Consider the following 26535-nt stretch of genomic DNA (forward strand, 5'->3'; position numbering starts at 1 on the left):
AACTACAAAATTTTCTGTGAAGTTTTTCTATGGGATTTTTAACATAGAAACTTCTAGTTGAGTGAAAATTCAAACTAGAACAAAAATGTATAGGAAAATGAACATTCTCTTAATATTGAAGTACAAAGATAGAGTTTATGTAAAAACAAAATGGAAATTCAATTATGCTAAATAAGAAGCAAACTGGGCATTTAATATAATTTGCACATCAAAGCTCAAGTATATTCAATTACAGAGTTCATATTATTTAGTAATATTTAGAATATTGCCACAAATCTTTTTATCTAGAACAAAATGTACAGGACCTTTTGTACTTTGTAGCTATATACAATCTTAGTTAAAACTGATAAGTATTTCAAAAGTCTCTGGGAAAACAACAAAGGCAGGACATGACTTTATTTAAGCAGACCCATGGAGTCTGCAAGCAGTGCTACAGTTCAGTATTTGCAATGCACAAATTATAAGCACCTTAAATTCTTCAATGAATGCTCAATCCTAGAAATTCATCACACAGTGTAAGATTTCAATTAGCAGGCACACAAGCTCATCTTGCTGTTATTTGGAATTACGGCTGTCTTGGAAACATCTACAGGTTAAGATAGCTATCTGCACTGTCCTCTGCCTGCCATGAACAAAAGAAGAAAGAGAGCCATGATCAGTTATCTAGATTTTAGGGCAGCCTGTAACACAAGGTCTCATTATATACCCTGGGCTGACCCTCAGATTTCCACATCCCTGCCACACCTCCCAAGTGTTAGACTTACAGAATGTGCCACCATGCCCAGCAAAATGAAACAATCTTAAAAAAAAAAAAAAAAAAAAAAAAAAAAACAGAAGCGGGAAAGGGAAAATTGCATAGATATTTCCATAATAGTCAAAATACTTTACTACAAGAATCAACTGAAGAGGCTAAGACAGCTACTAATAAAAGATGACTAGATTTCTAGCATAGTCAACAAAAAAGAGATCTTAGAAATTTAGAGAAATGGTACATTGGTCAGAAGACTAAAAACAATTTTACATTGCTTATCAACTTGGGCATTTATTGAGCAGAAGTAGTATGCCAGGTACAGGGACATACAGTGAGTAAATTGGTAGTGACACATAATTTAACCAATGCACTAAGTGATATATTCAATGATAGGAGCTGTAAAATTGGAAGTAGCCCATTTTACAAATGGTCACAAATGCTAAATGACTAACTTACTAAATTTACTCATTTATAAAAAGCATCATAATACAGTGGTGTATGCCTGTAATCTCAGTACTTGGGAAGCTGAGGTAGAAGTGGGACAACCTGAACTACATGTGACCCTGTCAAAGAAAGATAGGTGGGGGAGGGGCTTTTTGATTCTACATGAATGTAACTTTCTTCGTATCGTTAGAGAATTGTCAAATTTGCCAAGTACTATTTATGAAGACAGACATATTACTATTCTCAAAACTAGAACATTATAAAAGCACAAAAATACAAAAAAAAGAAATGTGGCTCATACATCTTCAAATAGTTCAACATGTCCTAGCTTATGACAGACACAGAGAAAGGTCTAGAAAATCAGGACCAGAAAATGGAAGGTCTATTTCATTCTACAATCAAAAGAAAGTTATTAAAGTTTAAACGTGTGTGCTTTTTCCTACCCTACACTCACTTCTCAGAAAATAATTGCCATCCTGAATACAATGTCATTCCCCAAGTTACATAGCTGAATGGATCAAAGTGAATAAGGCCAACAAGATTTTCTCAGCCTCGCATTTGAAACTGTGGCATAGAGCACACTGGTTGGTCAGTTAGCCATGGGCTTGTGGGTGTTTGATCTGCAAGGCTAAAGAGATATGAGAACACAGAATCCAAGAAAGAAGAAAAGGAAGCAGGAAAGAAAGGCATTCAGTTTTCTGTTTAGCACTATGGGGACTTGGTACTACATCTTATTCTTGAATTAAGTGAGATCTTCCTGTAGTACATACATGTCAGTTAGTCATGGACTCGGGAGTGAGCTTGTGTGTACATATAAAAAACACCAGGTTTGTGCAGGATCTTCAAAACCTAAACATGAAAGTTACAGGAAGTTGAAGTAATATCAATTGTCCGTAAGGATTAGAAACAGAAGACCACTAATGTCTTTAAGAAATTAATTTTAATGGAATAATTGATATATAGGTCATATTTAGATAAAGAAGTAGAAAGTAAAGATAAAGGTAGCTGGGCTGGAGAGATGGCTCAGTGGTTAAGAACACTAGTTGGTATTCCAGAGGTCCTGAGTTCAATTCCCAGCAACCACATGGTGGCTCACAACCATCTGAAATGAGATCTGGTACTCTCTTCTGGCCTGAAGGGATACATGCAGACAGAATACTATATACATAATAAATAAATAAACCTTAAAAAAAAAAGATAAAGGTAGCTAAGGGGAATTTCTTATTTAAAGTGTGATTATAAAAGAAGTTTGAAACATCATGGTATTAAAAAGTCTAATAAAAACATTAGACATGAACATATTTTCAAGCAATAAATGGGGGGGCACCTCAGACTTCAAAGAATAAAATATAGCTACTACAGAGAATGGAAAAGACCAGGGAAGTACAGTCACAGAAAAGCAAAACAATGTCTCCTTAATTTTGTAGTAGCGATGGAGAGAGCAGGGAGAGAAGGACTAAAGTCTTAAAGCTTAAAGAGAAAGTTAAGTAGTCTACATTGTGGCATACCATGACAAGGTAAGTGATTTCTTGATTACAAAGGAGCAGGAATGGGTTGGACTTGGAGAAAATGTAAAGCTTGAGCTATAAATGGTGATTATTACGGGAGTCAAGAGAGAAGTTAAAGAATGATCTTTACTGACACAGATTTTTAGGGAATAAAGTGACAAAATACAAATTAATGTTACAAGGAAGAAGCCAGCTACAAATTAAGTAAGGATAACTTCAGGCATAATTCTTATATACCTAGTATGTATGATACAGCCTCAATTCTAAATGGAAAAACTGGGTCAAATAAAGCTAATTTAGGCATGATCCAACAGACAAAAAGGTATCCTATCTAAAATTTATGAGTGTATTTTATACACATTACAAATAGTTTTAGACATTTACTCAATAATCAAAAATCAACTATTAAAATGAGACATGATACCTTTTAGAGCAGCTAAAATTGAGGACACTATTCCATGCCGCAAAGGATGTGAAGAAAAAGAAACTAGTATTCCTTGTAGGTGAGCATACACAGTGCAATCAATTTGGAATATGGTTTGGTAGTGACAAAATTAAATAGGCTCTTCTCACACAATCTAACAGTTACATTACTTGGTATTTTTCCAAGGAAATTAAAAACTCGTACTCACAAAAAAATTTTACAGGATATTCTTTAGTAGTTTACTCATTATTTTATAACTTGGAAGCAACCAAGATGCTCTTTAATAAGTAAATAAACCAAAAACAGTACATCCAAACAATAATACAATTCAAGAAAGAGGCAAGACAATTTTGGCCTAGAGATGTAGTTCCACTGGCAGACTACATACCTATTAGCCACGAATTTGATCCCCAGCACCACATAATCTGTGGTGTAGTAGCACAGACATATAATCCTAGCACCTGGGAAATGGAGGCAAAAGGATCAGAAGTTCAAAGTCATCTTGGGCTACATAAAAAGTCTAGAGCCAGTCTGTGATACATGAAACCTTCCCTCAGAAAAAAAGTACTTATCAAATCATGAATGGATATAGAGGAAACTGATGGGAGATGTCATTCTGTATATGTTTCTCATACTGGTTAATGAATAAAGCACTGTTGGCCAATAGGAAAGGAAGATAGGGGGGACTAGGATACAAGGAGGAAAGAGGAAGTAGTAAGGAGGAGTCAAGATGGAGAGTCTGGAGAAAGCAGAATGCCGGCCGGCTCCCCAGTAAGATAAGACCAGGTGGAAATACATAGAAATGGGTTAATAATTAAGACAGAGCTAGCCGATAAGAAACTAATACCTGGCCAACAGCATTATATCAAATACAGAGTCTCTGTGAGTTATTTGGGGCTGGCACGGCGGCGGGACTAGACCAGCGGTGGGTGGAAAAACCTTACTCCTTACAGGAAACATAAGTACATAAGTACATATTGCCGTGTAAAAGAAGTGAAAGCGGGAATGCTACATAATAATGTATGACTTCAACTGCATGCCATTCTGGAAAAGAAAAGCTACAAAAACAGTGAAAATATCAGTTGTTCTCAGAGAACAGAGCAGGGGGAGAAATAAAGAGAGGCACAGAGGATTCTTAGTCCGCCATTCTGAATGATACTATAATGGCTGTGCTGGCTAATTTTATGAGGGAGGAACCTCAAACTGAGAAAATGCCTCCATAAGATCAATTGTAGGCAAGTCTATAGGGCATTTTCTTAGTGTTTGATGTGAGAGGGCCCAGCCCATTGTGGGTGGTGCCACCCCTGAGCAGATGGTCTCAGATGCTATAAGCATACTAGACAAACCACAAAATGCAAGCCAGTAAGCAGCACTCCTCCATGGCCTCTGTGTAAGTTCCTGCCTCCAGGTCCCTACCCTGTTTGAATTCCTACCCTGACTTCTTTTGATGTGAACCTCCCTTTAATATGACTGATATGGAAGTACAAGCAAAATAAACCCTTCCTTCTTAAAGTTGTGTTTGGTCATAGTGTTTCATCACAGCAATAGTGTTTCATCACAGCAACAGAAACTCTTATGACAATGGTAAGTATGTGTTGTCATACATTTTGAGCAAATCTATCAAATATATTATCTCAAAACTGAACCTAATGTAGACTGGGCTTTGGATGAAAATGCTGTATTAATGCATATTAATGAATGTCAATACACACATTCTGGTGAGCATGGTAATAGGGAAGCTATGTTTACAGGTAGTCAGGAAATCTGTGCCTTCTTTGGTTCTGCTTCAAAAATAAAGCTGCTCTTTTACAAAGCCTATCGAATGAAAAACATAAAAATAATAAAGCATCACTTATTTTAGTAGAAGCCAAAGGTGGTGGCACAATCTGTGACTTCAGTGCTTGATAGTTGAGGTAGAAGTAGTGTAAATTTAAGACTACTCTAGGCTACCTAGGGAGACTATCTCAAAAATAATAATGTCTTACTAGAAAACACAGGTATGTGTCTTTTAACCCAGGAATTGGGTTTAAGAAGCAATTTCTTAAGAGTGTAAGGCAATTATAATAAGAGAAAACATGGACAAACACATTAAAAATCAAGAATCTTTCATTACCAAAGGATAGCACAACAATCAGATTTCTAGGTTTGAAAATATTAGTAAACTGTGATAATGAATAATACTTTTTGTTGTTGTTTTATACTCAATACTAAATCTGACCAACTTCAGAAATAAACTGACAAGCTATGTACATATGGGAACAACTGACTCAAACTCATACATATACTGTCTACTAAACATAAGAATTAGACATTAATAATGACAAATAACAGTATTAAGTAATTTAGGAAGTGGAATAGAAAAATGAGTAGTTTTATCAACTTTTCACATAAATAATTTGCATAGACACCCCGAACTGATGCTCAGTCACTCAGATGGGGGCTAGCTGGCCGGAGGTCACAAGGTCAATAGACACCTGGGGTCCTCCAGACCCTGGTTGGTGGGAAGACAGCCAGGGGTCCACCAGGCACCTTGTGGCGCTAGGCATGTGTGCCTTATTACAATAAGGAAATATGTAGTAGAGAACTGGAAGTAATAGAGAAACAGAATGGTTCGTGTGCTATGGAAAAATGCAGAAAGGGAAAAAATGAATATGGAAAGGAGTCAGCAGATGTTGGAGGCCTGCTTGCCACCTGGATGCATGGTGACGGTGGTAAGGAGTAGACTTGCCACCTAGGGCCAGCTTGCTGCCAAGGGCCTTGAGGTCCCTGTCCCTATAGCAACCATGGTCTATGTTGATGGACATGGCTCCTGTTTGAGTGTTATCCTGATTCCAGTGACCTGGATCACCTCCTTGTTTGGGTCCACAACCCAAGCTGATGCTGGGGCCATACCCATCAGGGCAAATTTTGCTGCCACGTAGGACTATGGTAACAACCAGGTCTAGGCTGCTGGCAAGGACCATGTCTGGGTTTGTGGTCCTATCACAGCCAAGGTCTATGTTGATGCTAATAACCCATGAAGCCTGGGGTTTAGGTGGCAACCTGTGACCTTGATGATATCCAGGGACCATACTGCTAGACAGAGTCATCCTGATCCAAGTTGCTGGGCTACCACTTGGAGCTAGGGTGTCACAGACCAAGCTGCTGCCAGGGTCTGTGTTTAAGTCTGTGGACCAGGTTGCCACTAGGGCAAATACAGAGGCCCAGGATCTAGGCTGGAGACTGTGAATTTAACCAAGTCTAAGGGCCATGTCTGGGTCTATGGCCTACAGCAGTGAGGGTCAGAACTGACATTTGGGGCTCATGTTGCGACCAAGCACCATGAGGATGCCCAGGGTCAGATCAGCCACCTGAGTCCAGGTTGGTACCTGAGGGCCAGGATGCAATCCAGATCTGAGTGGCCTGCACTGCTAATCAATGTCATGGTGATGTCCAAGCTAGAGCTGTAGTCAAGGGCCATGTCAGCATCTGTGGCTTTACTGCAGCCGGCATCTGTGCTGATGTCCGATATTATCATCGAAGGTTATATAACACCAGATATGGAGGGCCATGTTGGGTGTCTCAAGGTTACATATTACCTGCGGCAGTGGGTAACAACCAGACCCAGCCACTGCTGAGGACCACATTGGGCCCATGGTTCTACCATGTCTGGGGTCTGTGCTGAAGTCTAAGTCCTGCATTGCCATCAAAAGTCACACAGAGGACCAAGGTTAGGGCAGCAACCATTCCCACCTGATGGCCAGTCCCTCCACCCACACAGAGCCAGGATATCTTATTACATTTCAACTTACCACCGTGAGAACTGAAAAGATTCAACCTCCAAGAAAACTATTGATTTTTATAGTGTCAGGCGGCCTTTTTATAAGCTACCATGCCCAAGCTGCTGCTGAGGGCTATGTCTCTATGGGTCTGTGGAGATGTCTGTGGTCTGTGTCACCCCAGGAGGCCCTAAGAACCATGAGAGATGAAATCAAGAGGGCCATGCTGAGCCAGCCATGCCTGTCACTGGCCCTGAGAAAGCTGGCCTTGCCTATCACTGGACACTACAGCTAGAGAGTTGGCCCCTGCACACTGGAGAGATGGACCCACCCCTCTCCATAGGCCAGGGTGAACTGACTCTGAGGGTATGAATGTAGGGGAGCTGATTCTACCCAGGGGTACAGACTGGCCAGCTTGGCTACTATCCAAGCCCACAGCCAGGCCTTGGGTTGACCCACCCTAGGGGTTTTTTTATTTTTGTTTTTATTTGCTTTTGTTCGCTTGCTTGCTCACTTTGTTTCCTTATGTGGGGGTCATGGCAGGGATGAGAGATGGATATGGAACCTAGAGGTGAACAGAATTGGGGTATATGGGTCAATAAAGAAGTTATTTAGAAAATAATTTTCATATTTATTTGTTTCTATATTTACTCTAAGTTATCTAACATTTAAATGCCTAGAATGTGTGAGATGTACATTTTATACAACTACCTGAAACTTTTCATTTGGAAAGTTTACAAACCATTGACATAAATTATACTTTTATTACTGTATGCCAAATCTGTAACAAATAATAACTGCAAGGTTATAGATCATGATTATGAATATTTCCCCAAATGGCAAAACATTTAAAACTGTTCTTCCTACCACAACCCCATAAACTGAAAGTAATAATTGAGCAACTGAAAGAAGATATTCAAAATATACAGAGATTTGGAATAAAGAATATACAGAACTCTTAAAATCAAAACAAACAAAAAAGGAAAAATGAACAAGAGAGAAGAAAAGAACTGAAAAAAAAAAAAGCAAAAACAAAAGGTCAAATAAATAAATAAATAAATAAATGACTTTCCAGGGTGGTTTGAGTGATGGCTCAGTAGTTAAGAGTACTTGCTGCTCTTACAGAGGATACAACTTTGGTTCCCAGCATCCAGGTCAGGAGGCTCTCAACCATCTCTAACTCCAGCTCCAGGGAAACCAAATGTGTCTCTCTGACATCTGTGGACACCTGCACTCAAATGCAAGTACCCGTATCAAACAAACACACCTATACATAATTCAAAATAACAAAGATAAATGTTTTAAAAGAGAAATAATCTCTATCATGAGAATAATGAAACATCAGGATTAAGAGACAACGTACTATGGCTTTTGGACTTGCAAAAGTTAAAAATGACACTATAAAGTGTTGAAAAGGACAGATAACAAAACCCTTTATTCTTTTACGTATCTGTTGGCATGGTTATAAGTTTATAGCAGCCCCAAAGGACATTCAGTATCACCTCTTGATGCTAAAAGCCTTAACCCGCTCTGTAAAGTGGCACATGGGCCTCCACATATACTGGCAGTTCTGTCAAACCACACATAGGAAACAAACACACTGTCCATAGTGTCTTTACTCGTAATTATGAGTAGCAAATAAATTACCAACTACAGTTAAGTATTCAAATATCAAACAATGGGAGATACCTACTCAATGAAATTACTCAATGCTGTTACACTACAGCAACATGCAATAATATGGATGCCTTCATCTGAAGTAGGTGGAAAACCAAGTTTTTATAGAATTGTGTTGAATATAATCTAAAAAGAAACATCTTTTAGGATTGTACATTCAATAAAATTACACATGAGGAAAAAATGGCCACATTATTCATAGTGATGACGACATGGGATGATAAGGAAGCAAAGTTGGGGGTAAAGAGACAGGAAAACAAAGCGTAGATATTTGAAGCGGGAAAGTGGTGGTCCACTAGTACTTCTTATGACAGATAATGATTCAGTGCAGTATGTTTGAGGTTTAATAAAAGAAAAAAAAAAACTGTATGTAGCTTGTCCAATGAAAGCGCTGAAACAGCCAGAATAACCATCTCCCTTTGTAACTACAGGTAAGAGAAAATAAAAAGACTAAGGTATAAAATGCATGCTACTTAGCACACATTAGCATACTAGGTGGCAAATCTATAACCAAATATAAATTCCAAAGTCTGTCATAATTACTTTCCAATATATTAAAATGCCTATATCCCTGGGCAGTAAACCATTAACTAATTAGGCAGAGTAGTCATTGCAAATCTTTTTATTAAATGGATATACTCTACTATCAATATTATGTAAGTCTTGTGTATCAGTCTATCTTTATAATTCAGCACTTTAGCATGTATGAATTGGGTTTTATAAATAATCTACAGGTGATTGAAGGTAAAAGGGAAGACTGTGTAGGTTACATGCAGATATCACTCACACATAAGACTTAAGCATCCAAGAATTCTGAGATCCAGGTGTCACGGGATGAATACCCTATTTATTTCAAGGAATCATTGTATTTGTAATATCCACACACATTCTTCAATACAATGCAAATGCTATATTGTTTGGGGGAATGACACAAAAATATTTGTACATGTACAATACAGATACAGTTGTTGTGGTTTTTTAAAACAACTTATTTATTTTTTACTTTATGTTCATTGATCTGTCTGAGGATGTTGAATCCCCTGGAGCTGGAGTTACAGACAGCTGTGAGCTGTCATGTGGGTGTGAGGAAGGAACCTGGGTCCTTTGGAAGAGCAGCTGGTGCTCCCAACCACTGAGCCATCTCTCTACCCTCCCCACAGTGGTTTTTTGTTTTGTTTTTTGAGATGGAGCCTCTCTGTGTAGCTTTGGCTTTCCTGGAACTTTATGCAGATCAGGTTGGTCTCAAACTCAGAGATTAAAGCACTTGGGAGACAGAGGCATTTGGCTGAAACCATGGATGAAGAATTCAAGGATACAAGGGTTAATTGTAATTGCGCAGGACAACAATTAGCATGAACTTCTCTTAAAATATCAGGATGGTTCTCACTGTAGGTAACAAATAAAGCCTTCTTATTAATATACCAAGCACCTTCTAAGTGCCAACACAGAATTAGGTTATGCACAAACTTAAAATGTAACCTATGACAGTCACTTGAGAAATCAGTCTTTAGGAGATTTGACACAAGCTTTTGATGCCTCTCATCAGAAACAATTAAGAGAAGTTAAGAAATTGTTGAGAAGAAAGCCTGGAGAAGGTTGTTTATATTGTTACTCTTTGTGGAATAATGCACCCTATTTGAAATTAATAAAGCACAGCTAAATTATACACTACCAGGTGAAATATGAACACCACTTTTTCCTGACTCTAGCAGGATCTTAAAGTTTACAACAAAGCTAACCCTGAGTAACAACATTTGAACCTATCTTTAGAAATTTTAATACAACACTGGAATACAAAACATTATGAATCCACAGAACTGAGACAAAATAGTGATGTAATTGAAAATACACAGATCAGAGTTCAAGTGCAGAGTTAACAGTATAACCATGGGAAATTTACTTAACATTCTTGTTTGTTGGTTAGTTGCTGGTTTTTGTTTTTGAGGAAGGAGCTTACTTTAGCACTGGCTATCCCAGAACTCAGTGTATAGACTGGCTTTGAACTCACAGAAATCCTCCTGCTTCTATCTTCTGAGTGTTGTAATTAATGACATGTGCCAGGCACACCTTAGCCCCTCCCCTTGGGGCAAAAGGCACCCAGTTCGCTGGCTCTGCATGCAGGTACAAAAGGTCCCTTTAAGAAACAAGCTCCGCCTACTCCGCCTCTCTTCCTCTCTCTCCTTTCCCTGTCTTCCCCCTTCCCCCAATAAAACTTCCCACATAAGTTGTGTCTATATGGCACAAGTTAGTCCCTCACCCGATATGAAATTCTCCAAGGGCCCCAGCCCCCTTGTGCCCTTTTATATCAACCATACCAGACAACTTAATACTCTTGAGGATAGTTTCCTAATTCATAAAATGGAAGTAGCATATCTTATCCTACTAGAGTTTTGTGAATATCAAATAAAACACACAAGGTATCTAAGAACAGTGTCTGATACGTAGCAAAAAATAAATGTTACTTGTCCTTTCATAAAACTCTCTAAATCACTCGGGAGGCAGAGGCAGGCAGTGAGTTCAAGACCAGCCTGATCTACAAGAGCTAGTTCCAGGACAGCCTCCAAAATCACAGAGAAATCCTGTCTCAAAACTACTAGTACAAATGCTATTTGTGCTATTCTAGAAAGTAAAAATCATCTTGTCATATTTAGATCCTTCAATAGTTTTGGTAGTCAATTGACATTTACATCTGATTTAAGGCTAACTACCATAACTTTTCATTTGAGCAAATTTCCTTTACCCAGGGAAACACTTAACTAGGAACTTTGATGAAGATAAATCACCAACATCAATATTTTAAGTATTTGGTTCTACTCAATACTTGGTTGTGGATTCTCTAAAATTACTGCAACAGCCATTTGGAAATTCTTTATACTTTTCATTAATCTCAGTTTCCTCAGAAATAAAATATAGGGCTGGGCATTGGTGGAGCACACCTTTGATCCCAGCACTCGGGAGGCAGAGACAGGTGGATCTCTGAGTTCCAGGCCAATCTGGTCTAGTATTGGGGGGGAGGGGATAAAATGTAGGGTTTCTCACAAAAATAAGTTTCCTGCCAATGCTTCCAACGGGAGAAATATTCATTATAATATAAAAGCTAGAAACTGCCAATAGAGTTTAAAATTTTTAACAGCCTGTTTTTGTTGTTTCTGTAACAAATATCCTTCCTTACACCTTCAAATCTCTGGTCATCAAAGTCAGTGTGCACTCTATTAATGTGTCCTCATTTAATAGCGTTCATGTTACTAGCAAGAGTTAAAAACATTACTCACAGAAACACTACAGTAAGTATGAAGGCAAGGTAATGTATTTATAGTTTTGCCTGTCTAGAAGCAAAATTATTAATGAGTCAATTCCAACTCCAGAAAACTATTTCAAATTCTGCAGTATGACTTAAAAAGAAACTGGATGATATTACAAACAACTATTTCATTGAAGTTATAATCAATGTCTAGTGTGAAACAGTATTCCTAAGACAAGACATAGTGTAGTAATAGTGTTAGGCAATTAAACACATTTTAAAATTGGTTATACAACTTAACACTTAGAAGTGTGTTTGGCAGATAAACATTATGAAATTAATGTTAAACTAGTTTTCTGTCTAAATAAATTAAAACAATTTAGAAGCTTTAAAAAAATGACTAAGTAAACTTTTGACAAATATTGGGGTCAATTACATTTGTTTCATGACCAAATGAAATAAGTATTTGAATAAATGAATTATTTTAATGACCATTTATCTTAATACATGTAGATAAGTATTTTAATAAACATGATAAACTTTAAATACAATAACTTTTCTTAGAACTAAAAGTACAATAAACCCAGAAAAAATGTCCAAAACATATACTGACAACATAAAGGTTATGATTAAAGTAACAATAAGAACTATTACTTTTTTCAGGGTGAGTTATACTTTATTATTATAAAGCCTAACTGCATCAGGTGTCCCTTATTTTGTTTTCATTATTTAAATTGTGATATTTAAAGTTTCCTTTAATTTGATTGCTTGTTACTGCCAAAATTGACCTTACTAACAAAAGATCCTAAATATAATTTAATAAACATATAAATGTTCGCTGTTACAGTGCCAGAACAAGTGCCATTTATGTCAACCCCCCAAAATACAAGGATGCCATAAACTTTATAACTCTAACACCACTGATAGAAAAATGAAATGACATTTTCTGCTATGAGAGTCAGAGTGTGCTTTTCATGCTTCAAAGTTAGGCAATATATGCTACTTCCAGAAATTTGAGGACATATTACTTTTAGAAGCATGCAAATTGAAAACAGAATCTATTCATTTAGGAAATGCGTGCAGTTAAGAGCTGATTACTAAAAACTACTTGTAATTAAAACGTTATATAATGGCATTTTCAAATGACAGGAAATTCCACTTTGTATGCCCAAAGGATTGCACACGTGTAGCGTTGTATTGTTTGTACCCTGTTCAGGACTCTTACTTTGTTTAAACTATACCAACTATCATAGCAACGCGTTTATGCTTACAACTGATTGACTAATAGAGTAGGTAGGCTTATACTCGGATCTAAGAAAAATGCATTTCAACAAGAAATTTACAGGTAGAAGCAATGAGTAATTTTGTCATACTAAAGAATCAACTTTTCCAGAAGAAATACAACTGTATCAGTCCTCACCCTGATCTCTGAGTAGCCCAAGTATATTTATAAAAAAACAAAATCAGTTTAAATAAGAGTCAAAATTTTAATCCAGATGCAAACATGTCGAGTACTGCAAAGTAATAAAAAGTGTATAAACTCCAGTGTCCTACACCACACCACAGAGATCTGAAAACAAAAATCGTGCTTGCATCATCAAATATCTAGCTACAAATGGGAAAGAATAACATTGCTTCCACACGAACTGCACTAATTACGGGAGCTACTTTGTTATCTTCCGCGGACATGTGCCGCCTAACGTTTTCACTTAATGAACTGTTCTCTGGTTTGTAAACAACTTCTGGGGCTCTTGTGTCCAAACCGGAGGGAAAATGAAAGTCTGGGGAGGAGGGGGGGGGAGTACCAGCATCTGAACTTCCGGATCTGGGCAGGGGGGAGCCATCGGAGGGACCACCTAGGTCTCCCGGAGTTAAAAGAGGGGAAAGTGACGGAAAGGACGCGGCGCGCATTGGCGCCCGCCCGCCCGCCCGCCCGCCGAGGGCACTGGGTCACCTGAAGGCGGCCGGCGGAGCGAGTCGTCCTGCGGGGTCTCTGCAGTTCTGGGGGCGCCCTTTGTGCTATCGGAGGGGAAGGGGAGGGGACGGCCCGCCGCCGCGGAGTCATTCAAAGCAGGCCGGGAGCGGGCTGGGGCTGGGGCTGGGGCTGGGGCTGGGGCTGGGGCTGCGGCGGGGAATGGGGGGGAGGGCGGGGCGGCCACAGCGGGAGGGGACCCGAGCGAGCGCACGGCCCCGCCCCGCCCGCCCGCCCGCGGGGACCGGGGGTCCCCCCTCCCGCCCGCCCTCCCGCCCGCCCGGTGGGCTGCGATGGCGCGCGGCGGGGCGGCCGGGCCGTGCGGTGGGGGAAGCGGCTCCGGGCTGGCACCTGGCGAGCGGGCGCGCTGAGCGGGCCGGGGGCGCGGTGCGCAGCGTCCCCGCGGGGCCGCGGCCCTTACCTGCAGCTCGGTGAGGAGGATGTCCCCCCGATCGGGGTTGGACGCCATGGCGCTGCGCTCGGGACTCGGCCGGCGGGGCCGGCGGGGCCGGCGGGGCGGGGGGTGAGGAGCGGAGACGGGGCAGCGGCCGCTTAGCGAGTCATGGAGGCGCGGGCCGGCTGCAGGCGCGGCTCATGGAGAGCGGCGGGGAGCGAGGGCCCTCGGCGCGGCTCCCCTCGCCGCCCGCCGCCGCCGCCGCCGCCGCCCGCCGGACTCTGTCCCCTCGGCCGCTCCCTCAGGGCGACGCCGGGAGCCGCCTCTCAGCTCTCGGTGCGGGGCGCAGCGGCCGCGGCGGCAGCTCCTCCTGTCGCACCATTTGGCTGTCACCGCGTCGCAAAAGCCGCCTCACTTGGCGGCCGCCGGCGCACGTGACGGCCGTGGCCACCGCCCCCGGCTGGGCGGGGCGAGGGGAGCTGGGGCCGGCGGGGACCCCGGGGCGGGGAGGGGCGGGGCCGGGCGCGCGGGGCGGGGCCTCGCGGGGCGGCCCGGGTGACTCAGGGCGAGAGGCGGGAAGGGCGCGCAGGCCACACCCACCGCCGGCCGCGTTTAACGGCCCAGCGCGAACGCTAGGTCTGGTCTGTGGCCGCAGGCCGGGCCTACCTTCCCCGGCCTCTTCCCCCCCAGCCCGGCCCCGGCGCCCGGCCGCCCCGGGCCGCGCCTCGCCTCCCTCCCGCACCTGTCAGGCTCGTGCCACCTGGCCACCAGTAAGGTGCTCCGCGAGCCGAACCGGCCTGGAAAGGGCTCTCTCCCCGGGGAAGTGGGAGCGCTGAGAGCCCCAGCGACTTCTCAGTGCCGTCCCTACGAGCTGCCTCTGCGTGCGGCGCTGCCCTGAAGTGCGCTTTGGGCTGGGAAACTACTCAGCGCAGAGCTGAATCAGCCCACTTGTTGCCTTTTTTCCTCTCTGTCTCTCTAGAGTCTATTGGAAAGAGAGGCAGAATCAAGGTCTGGAGTGGACAAAAGGCAACTGTGCTTGGGGAGGTGTAAAGGACAATGAAATCGTCCACTTAGTAGCAAAGCCAACTGTTGGAAGCTTAGGCTTCTAAAAGTAACACTTTGTACTTTGTATCCAAAGTATCCACAGAGTCCCTAAGCGGTAGCTTTTGTTTTGTCTAATCAGTGAATGGACATGCCATGCATATGCTGCACTCGAGATTCCGAAGCTTGAGTATGTATTGCTGGTTAAAAGCTATGTGGAGAAAGTGGCAGTGGTTATTTAGGTAAAGGGTAAGGGTTAAATGGTAGGCTTTAAGTAGGAAGCACCGAGTCTGAGAAGTATTTTACTTGGTGCTGAGATTGTGCTAATTTGACGTGAAAGTCTCACACCTCAGTTCAACACTGGAGATCTAGACCTCGAGGACTCCAAAGTATAGATTGGCAAAGTCTTTCTGTTATGTACTTCAAAAGTTTTACTATTTATATGTTTGATGAGTTGCCTGGATTGAAAATGATAAAAAGCAACAAGTACTTAAATAGTAAGTTGCAACAAGTACTTAAATAGTAAGTTGTATAATAAATTTTAGAATGTGTGTAATGGCTGAACACTGTTACTTTACCGTATCTTGTCTTGGGAATACTGTTTCACTCTAGATATTGATTATTCAATGAAATATTAATTTGTAAACATACATCCAGTTTCTCCTCTCTCTCTCTCTCTCCCTCCCTCCCTCCCTCCCTCCCTCCCTCCCTCCCTCCCTCCCTCCCTCCCTCTCTCTCTCTCTCTCTCTCTCTCTCTCTCTCTCTCTCTCTCTCTCTCTCACACACACACACACACAGGGTTACTCTGTGAAGCCCTGGGTGTTCTGGAACTGCATTTGAGAACAGGCTGGCCTTGAACTCATAAATCCACTTGCCTTGGCTCCCAAGTTCTGGGATTAAAGCTGTGTGCCAGGCATACACTTTCTTTCTTAAACATACTTTAGAATTTGAAATAGTTTGCTAAGGCTGGAATCAACTTTTAATAACCTTTGCTTCTAGAAAAGCAAATCTGTGAATCTGAAAAACATTACTTTGTCTTCATACTGTAGTGTTTCTGTAGTTGACATTTTTTTAACTCTTGCTAATAACATAGAGGCTTATTAACCAAAGAAGAAACAAAGAACTAACAACACTTGGAGAAGCTGGGATATAATTACCTTCCCTAGTAACCAAGAGCCAGGGAAGTTAGGCCCTGGAGTCATAAGTAAAATTGAGAAAGTCCAGAACAAGTGAGCTGGGAGTCCTTTGGGGAAATGTCATTGTGTCCAAAACAACTATAATGTGATTTTAAATGGCAGGTACAAAGTGTTGCGGGGGAGTAGATGCATGATTAGTATGATTTTTATTGTAAAATACACATAACAAAATTTATTATTTAAAGTGTCCAATTAGGGGCTCTGGATTCCTACTGGGGTGTGTGTGTGTGTGTGTGTGTGTGTGTGTGTGTGTGTGTGTGTGTACACCTTACTCCAGGAAAGACCTGAGATATCCAATATACACATAGTGAGTGGTTAACTATTAAATTAAGAATTACGCTTGTACATCTTACTCGTGTGTCTACTTGTCTACTTCAGGTGTGGTGGTTTAAAGAAACTGGTCCCCAAAGAGAGTGACACTGACATAAGAGGTGGGGCCTTGGTGGAGAAAGCATGTCTCTGTGGGGACAGGCTTTGAGATCTCTTTTGCTCAAGCATCTCTCAGTGTGACTTTTCCTTGATGTCCTGTTGCCTCTGGGTGAAGATGTAGCCCTCTCAGCTACAGCACAGGTCTGCCTGCACACCATCGTGCTCCCCATCGTGATGATAATGGACGGAACCTCTGAAACTGTAAGCCAGCCACCACAATTAAATGTTTCCTTCATAAGAGTTGCCTTGGTCATGGTGTCTTTCCACCCAAACTAAGGTGCCAGGTGTGGTGGTACACCCCTTTAATCCCAGCAGGTGAGAGGCAGAAGTAGCCAGAGTTTGTAGCCTGCCTGGTCTACACAATGAGAGCCAGGTCAGCAAAGGCTGCATAGTGAGACCCAAAGAGAAAATGTTCATATTTCAGCAGCATGGAATTTTAGATCTAGGAGAGTGTTACACATGTAGCCCAGATCTTGCAATATTATAAACCCTAGTCTGGCTAATTAGGAGAAAGGTGGCCTTATTACTAGGCGACACAGAGAAGGAGCCAAGTCTTAGAGCTTGTGTTCCGTTTGCCACCTGGGCTGGTTGTAATCTACACCGAGCTTTAAGATAGTCCTCACATAAACTCAAAGAGCATTGTGTACCCTCAGAATGTTACCACAGGAAAAGACTTGGAATCTTTCACGGTTCCGGTGTTCAAACACGTAAAATAAATAGTCTTAACCTTACAGATCACCTGCAAGTATAAACAACAGATGCATGAGGTTTTTAAAGTTGTAGGAATTATTTCTGAGATTGGTTGTGCTCGGGAAAGTAGTATAGCCCAAAGGGGAAGCAGTCGTAAAAACACAGAATCATGGCTTTTAAAGCAAATTAACTTAAGCGAATAGCTACCACCCAGCTTTTTTAAGGGTGGAGGCTAATAGAAAGTGAATCATTTGTAACAGATTGATACATGCTTGAAAAAGTTTTAAAGGAAATGCTCATTTTGACTCAGAAGCCTTGTGTTTCAGACTCTGCTTAGAAATGTTTTTAGAGAATCCTTAGTACAGTTCATTTCATTATAGTCTAATTTATATTTTTTTAAAAAGGGAGGAAAGAAATTTAAATTTCTGTTAAAGTCATTAAAATGCCTAGTTTGTATTACTAGTTATACAGCACCTCTTAAATTTTTATCACATATTTTAAAGATCTTTAAGTGGAGATGACCAGACATATATTTCAGTTGCTGACTATATAAAACGTGTTATCTCTGACTTCCTCTTTTATGATATCCTTTCCTTTCCATAGAGAACTTTTTAGGGGAAACTGTGGTAGAATTAACTTTGTTCTTTTTCAGTCCTGTTGAAACAGACAGTTATTCAAATGAACTGCACGTCCAGTGTCCAGAGAGTAAATGGTAATAACAATAAGACCAAAACCCAGGAAGATGAAATGAGAGCTCCCTGGCCAGCAGGGAGAAAGCTCAGTCTGGGGGGGGGGGATTGCTCTACAGGCATGAGAACCTGCATCCCCCACATCCCAGGTTTTAAAAAGCCAGGTATAGTGATACACACTTGTAGTGGACATGGTGCAGTGGGGTCAGGGAGGCATATGAGAAAGACAGGCAGATCTCTAGGGCTCATTGGCCAACCACCCCTAGTCTAATCAGCTGAGATTCAGGTGAGTGAGAAACTATTTCAAACAAGGTGGATGGCAGCTGAGGGGAGAGTTTCTGTCCTCCACACACGCGTGGGCACCTGCACATTTGAATGTACACACAAATACACAAAAGAAAAAACTATCTTGTCATCATCTTTCATTCCTTAAGAATCTCCTTTTAGGAAGCATCCCCTGTATACCATATGAGGATAACTAAAGAAAAGCTTGGGGCCAAGAACACAGAAGAGTTGGGTTAACTGTGTCAGATGGGTTTGAGAATGTCCTCAGTTCAGCCTCATCCCCTACACTGAAAATCTTCCCCACTGAGGAGACATCTCTGAAGCAGTGATGTCTGAGCTGAATTTAGATCCTGCGCTAACCTGACCAGAACACTGGTAGACAGACCATGTGCAGGTCCATACACAATTGGGATCTGCACAAGACTTCGGAGATGCTAAACTAGCGGAAAGTACTAGGACTGCCTTTTGATTCTAAAGCATATCTGATTTCTGCCTTCGTGGAACTTGCTATTTTCTGAACCAGATAAGATGACAAGTTAAATTCAGGCTTATGTGTTATCTATTTATTGTGGTGCCCCACATACTTGCCCATACAAGGCAAGCGCTAAATCACTGAGATACAACAGCAGCCACTTAATAACTTTTAACTGGAGACAGTCTTGCTAAATTGCCAAACTGGCCTTGAACTTGCAGTCCTCTTGCCTTAGCCTCCTGAGTTCTAGGAGGACAGTCCTGTGCCAGTTTGTGTCTAGGATCTGCCTTGTGGGTAAATGTGGACAAAAGAAGAAACAAACAAACTCCAAGGACAGACAATAGAAACAAGTTTGCTGTTACGGAAAGGCCAGTCCAGCTGCAGCAAAGAGATGAGCTAGTATGCCAGAGGCCACATTATGCTGGGGAACAAAATATTCTGAAAGATTCTCGGTGGTCTGTGATAAGATCTGTCTCCTGCTGCATGCCCTCATAGCTCTGTTCCTTGTCATCTTCAGTCTGAACTCAGAGTAGCAGAGCAGCCAGACTTTTGTCACACTGAGCAGCAAGGGACAAAGGGACAGGACATGGTGTCCTGTAGAGGAACACCACAACCAAGCAGACCCAATGCAGGTGGGTCTGATCTGTTCCATACCACATTTAAGATTTGGGCCTTTGTAAGGAGTAGCGTACATTGCCAAAATTTCCCATTTGAATAAATCGTGCTAGAACACAGTGAGGAAACAACAGTTTGGAAGCAGGAAAATAAGTTTGAGAAAGAAAATTAGGTCAGTTCAGTGCCACCCCCCCCACACACACACATACATACACCATAATTGTACTTTATAGGGTCAGGGCAGTGAGGATACATGAAATGCCTATTTTACTGATAGATGGGAAGGCCTGGTGGCCTTCCTTTAATCCCTGGGGGCGCACGCCTTTAATCCCAACAGTTTAGAGGCAGAGGCAGGTTCAGGGCCAGCTGAGGCTACATAGTGAGACCCTGTTTCAAACAAGCCGCAACCGAAGAGTAGAATAAGGCGAAGTGCAAGCAGCAGCGGCGGAGACAGGAGGGCAGGAGAAGCAGGCAGCTTGGTTCCTGACTGCCGTCTCCCAGCAAGTCCCTTTGCCATGTTTTATGTTTGTTCTTGGGCTCTCCGTATCTCCTTAATTAGTAAGTATGTATGCATGTTGTGCGTATGCGTATGTGTGTATATGTAGTCAAGGTGTAGTCAAGGAGATAAAACCATAAGTGAAAGTGTGACCACAGTTCTGCCCTAGGAAGCAGTTGACCGCCACAGGTTCCCAATCCAAGGGATGCCCCTGAATGTTCTCTCTCCAGGAGGGAGCTGGGGGCCGGGACCCCAGACCTAGACCTCAAAGATCATGTCTGCCCCTGTGCCCACGCCCCAACAGTTTAGCTGGTGTAGCCTTTGCTTCTAAAGACCCCACCTCTATCTGGTACACGTTTCCATAGGATCCGGGCATCGGGAGATGGGCAGATTATAAATAATAATTACATCTTAGGCCCGATGAAGTTTTGCCACAGTACTTTGTTTTCACATTTTATAGCCACTTAAATTCCTTCTCTGCAGAATCAATGTATATAATACAGCTTGTCTGTTGGGCTTTAATCACTAGAAAGGCACACATATTTTATATAGCACAATATAGCATTTCACAAGTAATAAATAACTATGTTTTTTCTACATTTCTGAATGTATAACAATCTTAGCCAGGGACTCACTAACCAGAGAATGAAATATTCTTGCCTTGCATGCTCAGTGGCATAGCCTATTGCATGGGAAATAAGATTCTGGAACACAATATAGGCTGATTGATGTTTATTTGAGGAGAAATCACACTAGAAACAGTTGACCGCCACAGGTTCCCACTCCAAGGGATGCCCCTGAATGCTCTCTCTCCAACCAGGAGGGAGCTGGGGGCCGGAACCCCAGACCTAGACCTCAAAGATCATGTCTGCCCCTGTGCCCACGCCCCAATGGACGTGGTCAGTGCAACAGGTGTGGGTGGGATGGATATCTCACTACAATAACCTCTGAAGTTAAGAGCCTCTTTCTTCCAATCCAGTTTTCAGGATTCTCTGGCAGGCTATTTTCAAATGCTTGCTACTTTTCTTTCCCACATATATTTCCACAGCATCCACACTGCTTGTATTTTTTGAGTGCCTACATTGTTGTGGGCTGGAAACTCAGTCCATGACCAGTCCCCCTTAACCCACTATCTCCAGCATTTCAAGATGCCACTAACTTCGTACAAAAGGTCACATGGTAGGCGGTGGTGCCTTTCGCTTCAGTGCTGAATCCACCCTCTTTTTTACCCTCCACAAACAAGTAAATCTCACTCCTTTCCCTGTTATAGTTTAATCATTCTCAGAGCCTCATGTTTCAATTGTTATTCCAAATAAAATCATTTTGGAATTCCTTCGAGGTACACAAAAGTTCTCCTGAAAGAGATATCAGAAAATGCCACTTCTTGATACATAGTCACTCAAGTCTGGTCCTCAAGAGAAGCTTTATTTTGTTCTTTCATGTTTTTTTTTTTCTTTTTATGTCCTGATTATGGTTTTCACTCCCTCTACCCTTTCCAGTTCCTCTCTATTCTCTTCCATCCAGATCCATGGGGGTGGGGGGTAGCCCAGCTTCTAAAGAATAATAAAATAAAAAATGAGATAAGACAAGGATGGCACATCAGAATAGGAGAAAAAAACAAATAAATAAAAGGAATAGAGCCAAGAAAAGGCTCAAAAAAACCAAAAACAAAACAAAACAAACAAACAAGCAAAAAAAAAAAAAAAAAAAAAAAAAAGGAATCCCATAAAAGCACAGAACTAAAAGCCATAACTTTTATGCAAAGAATAGTTTTTAGTATAACCCTCAGTCTCAGAAACTGAATGCCCCCCCCCCAATTCAAATCCTGGAATCCTAACAGTTGTGATGTTAGGAGATAGGATCTAGGATAGTACTTAAGTCATATGAATAGAGCCTAAATAGATTACTGTTGTCAACATTGTGACCAAATAACTGACAAGAAACAAGGGAGGAAGGATTTGTTTGGGCTCATAGTTTTTGAAAATTGCTAGCTTGAAGTAAGATTATCTTGGAAATGGGATAGTTACAACTACTAGCCATATCCCTACAGCCCCATGTCTACCCATGTCCATAAGATTCCACTTCCCAAAATAATGCAAACATGTCAGCCTGTAGAGGACAGGTCATATTCAAACATCAGCAGACCCCTTAGTGGATAAGATTTGTCCTTGTAGAAGAGGCTCAAGAGAACTCTTGTGTTCAACCACACAATGTGAGGATACAATAAAAGTCCAGCAGTCTTCGGCTTGAAAATAGTCCTCACTGAAACACAGCAGTAACGACACACTGATCTCGGACTTCTTGCCATCAGAACTATAAGAAACAAATTTCTATTTTGGTAAGCCGTCTATTCTGTGTTTTGTTTTAGCACCTGGAAATAATATAAACATTGAGGATCTCTTGTTTTCAAATATTAACAAAGACCTGATGAGTTACATCTTCTGAGGTTTGTTCTTTTAGAAGTTAAAGCCAAAGAAATTTTAAAATACAAGACTATACAGGCTTACATCACATTAATCTTTAAAGTAAAGGCCTTATTCTCCCTCACAAACCCCTGAAAAATGCCATCAGAGTGAAAAAGATAATTGACAACCTACCAGTGCTGTGGAAGTGCATTTGACCTTACCTATCTTTCTCAACCTCCCTCCCCCTCGAGCCACAGTAGGAGAGCAGAGCAGCTAAACTGCAGGGCTGCATCTGATGACTGGGTTAGCAATGATCTGTGTGAGTAGTGAAATGGGATCTCTGTCTCTTCAGACCTTCTGACAGTAGTCTTAGTTCACTTTCTGTTGCTATAAAGAAATGCCTGAGATGGTGTGAGGTATAGAGACAGATTGTGTCTTACAGTTCTGGAGCTTGGGGAGTCCATGTCCAGGTGGCTGCACCTGATGAAGATCTCACGCAAAGAAGAAAGTAGAAAGGCAAGCATTCATATATTGAAGGGGCAAAACATGCACGTGACACCTTCTGTCTTAGGGTTTCTATGGCTGTGATGAAGAACCATAACCAAAAAGGGAGGAGGAAAGGGTTTATTTGGCTCACACTTCCACATTGTAGTCCATCCTTGAAGGAAGTCAGGACAAGAACTCAAACAAGGTAGGAACCTGAAGGCAGAAGCTGATGCAGAGGCCATGGAGGGGTGCTGCTTCCTGATTTGCTCAGACTGTTTTCTTATAGAACTTAGAACCACCAGCCCAGCGATAGCACCACCCACCATGTTCTGGGCCCTCCCCCATCAATCATTATTAAGAGGATGCCCTACAAGCTGGGCATTGCTAGTGCACACCTTTAATCCCAGCACTGGGGGGGCAGAGGCAGGATCTCTGTGAGTTCAAGGCCAGCCTGGTCTACAGAGCTAGTTCCAGGACAGGCAATACAGAGAAACCCTGTCTGGAAAAACCAGAAAACAGGCTTGCCTACAGCCCAGTCTTCTGGAGGTATCATCCTAATTGAGGTTTCCTCCTCTAGTTGATGTAAACTATCCTGCACACCCTCACTATTGGCAGCCTGCTGTGGGACCGTCTAATCCAGTTCCATGAGAATTAACCCAGCCCCACGAACAAGACACCAGCTCCTTTCATACTCACTATTTCTGTGATGGAGTCTTGTTGTGCAGCCCATTCTGGCTTCAAACTCAGTCCTCCTGTTTCAGTCTCCAAGTGGAGCTGGGGTTATAGGTGTGTGTCACTCCATCCAGCAGTCCTCCTCTTAATATCCAAATCACCTGTGAAAGACCCAACGCTTCTCAACACTGCTACAGAAAGAACCAAATGTCAACTGAGTGTTTAGTGGGACCATGCCGTATTCAACCATAGCAAGTCTAATGGGCTTTTCCTGTGAAAAGCTGTTAATACATGAGAAGTCTGAGTTGTCTTTGTCAAAATAAATAGTATGAGACAGCTTATGTGAAAACATGGCCATTTACTAGTGCTTGCTTTAGAGCAAAACTAACTGCAACTGCAAAATGGCAGTGCAAAAGCTACTGACCATGCAAAATGCCTGAGAAGGTTTGAGGAGGAAGAGGCCACAGGGAGCTTACCTGCCCCAGCCAGCTCCTCAGCACCAGGCTACTACAATGATGCATATGGCAAATTGCTTTTTGTAACAGACTTCAAAGCACTATAGCTCAAAGAACACTGGATGCTTTCCTCTCCTCCTGTTGTAGTTTGGGTGTCCTCGTGTCCCCTCAAAGCTTCCTGTGTTTGGAGCCTACTCCCTAAAGTGGCTGTACTGGGAGCTGCTGTGGAATCTTTTAAGGATCGGTCTACTGGCAAGGAGAACCCGAGAATAAAGGCAGTTATCATATAATCCCATGGTTGCCCTCTCTTGAGGTTGCTTTAAAAGAAGCAAGACTAGCTTCACTGTTTTCTGCTTCTAGGCTTCACATGTATGTTAGTTTAGTTAGGGTTCTCTAGAGGAATAGAACTCGTGTGTGTGTGTTAGAATATACATATGTAATAGATTATGATATGTTTCACATGAAAGTATATACATAAGTACACACACACACACACACACACACACACACACACATTACAGGCTGTGGCCTAACTATCCAACAATGAGGCTGTCTACCAATAGAAAGTCCAAGACTCCTATAATTGTCCAGTCTGGAGGCTATGTGTCTCAGCCAGCATTCAGTGTACATTGAATCCTGAAGGAGTCAGCTGTTATACCAGTGAATTATGAACATGTCAGAGAGAACAAGGGCAAGCAGACAAAAACCAAGCCCTTTTCCCTTTTCCTTTATTTAGGTGAGCCTCAAATTTAAGGTAGCTCTTCCCATCTGTCTTAGCCATTGTTTTGTCGCTGTGAAGGCACCATGACCAAGGCAACTCTTATAAAAGAAAGCATTTAGTTGAGGGTTTGCTCACAGTTTCAGAGGATTCGTTCCCCAGCATGGCAGGGAGCATGGTAGCAGGCAGATGTGGTGCTAAAGCAGAAGCTGGGAGCTACACCCTGATCCACAGGCACACAAAGAGATCTGGGGCCTGGAGTGGACTTTGGGACCTCAAAGTCCATCCGCAGCACCATAGGTCCTCCAGCAAGGGCTCACCTAATCCTTCCAAGCAGCTCATCAACTGGGGACCAAGCTTACAAATAGATGTCTAAGTCAGTGGGAGCTGTTCTCATGCAAACCACCATACCACTGCAAAAGCAAATGATTTAATTAAGAAAAATCCCTTACAGGTGTACACACCACCTTAAACCTTGGGGTTTAAGTCAATTCCAAATGCAATCCAGCCAACAACCCAGAATAGGCACCACTCCATGTGACCATGAGACAGCCTGGCCAAGCGGTGGCCCTCATTACAAAAGTGAAGCCTCAAGAACCGTGAGCTTACTTTTTTTTTTTTTATTGAAAAAGCACTTTTCGTAGATGAACTACTTGAAGTATTTTGTGACTGTCATGAAGCAGTACTGTTTATGCAGAAGGACTGCTTAGAACAGCAAGCTATCAGGCTCTCTTCCCTGTGAGGCCATCAAAGGACTTTTGCCTCCTCTTTCTTGTTCTACTAGTAATTGTGGCATTCTTTGCAGTTGCGTATTTGAAAACAAGTCAGGGTACTCCATGGCCTACTTTCTGAGAAGAAACATAGATCATGGAGGGTGATAATGCTCTATGTCTTAAGGCTATGCCTCAGAAATAGGCATTCCCACTCAAGTGGAAACTTGAGTGTATGTAGTTTCAGACGAAGCTGAAGAGTGTCTCTGAGCAATGTCAGGGCCTAGCCATAAAGCTTCCTCAAGAAGGCCAGGTAGATTTTGATGGACAATTAAGACTACCAACTACATATTCAATGATTTGTGCCATCAGCAAAGCATTCTACTTATCAAGCTTTGTAAGTCCAAATCTATAGTTATTGGTTTCTCTAGGACCTAGAAAAAATGTAATTAATTGTGGCGGTTAAAAACTGTCATAAATTCTTGGAACATGTTCTCTTAGCTTGAACCTCCTTAGAACCCAGGAATTATTCTGATAAAAACATGGAGTCTAAAAGAGAGATCATACACAGATGCTATGCTCAGTAGTGATACTTGAGCCAGGCCTTCCCATAATTCTAGCCGTCTTTAATCTGCTTTGTTTTCAGTTGTTTATGTCATTCAACATGAGGCTATAGATGTTGGGATTTAGGCATTATGCTGGCTTGCTCCCTGTCACCTGGCAGAATGTGCTCAGGCAGTAACTTGGCAAACCCAGGATCCCTGGCTTCTATGTCTATGTAGTCTGCATGCAGGTGCAAGGGTTTCTTTAAGAGGCAAACTCAGTGGGGGCACACACCTTTAGTCCCATCACTTTGGGAGGCAGAGAGAGAGGCAGGTGGATCTCCGTGAGTTCAAGGTCAGCCTGGTCTACAGAGCTAGTTCCAGAACAGCAAGGACTATTTCATAGAGAAACCCTATCTCAAAAAAACAGAAAGAGAGAGAGAGAGAGAGAGAGAGAGAGAGAGA

The 26535-nt window shown here is 42.2% G+C and overlaps 1 protein-coding gene across 2 annotated transcripts in view; it reads right to left on the reverse strand.

The window, feature by feature from the left end:
* The window catches only part of Pkn2 (protein kinase N2), a 105118-nt gene extending 90838 nt beyond the window's left edge, over positions 1–14280 (reverse strand). For both annotated transcript variants that reach the window (XM_051194549.1, XM_051194544.1), the window contains exon 1: positions 14197–14280. In XM_051194549.1, the coding sequence (XP_051050506.1) occupies positions 14197–14244 (48 nt within the window). In that variant the 5' untranslated portion in view covers positions 14245–14280. The remainder of the gene's footprint in view (positions 1–14196) is intronic.
* Between the last annotated feature and the right edge of the window lie 12255 nt (positions 14281–26535).

The sequence above is a fragment of the Phodopus roborovskii genome, unplaced genomic scaffold (assembly GCF_943737965.1).
Source record: "Phodopus roborovskii unplaced genomic scaffold, PHOROB, whole genome shotgun sequence".
NCBI lineage: Eukaryota > Metazoa > Chordata > Mammalia > Rodentia > Cricetidae > Phodopus > Phodopus roborovskii.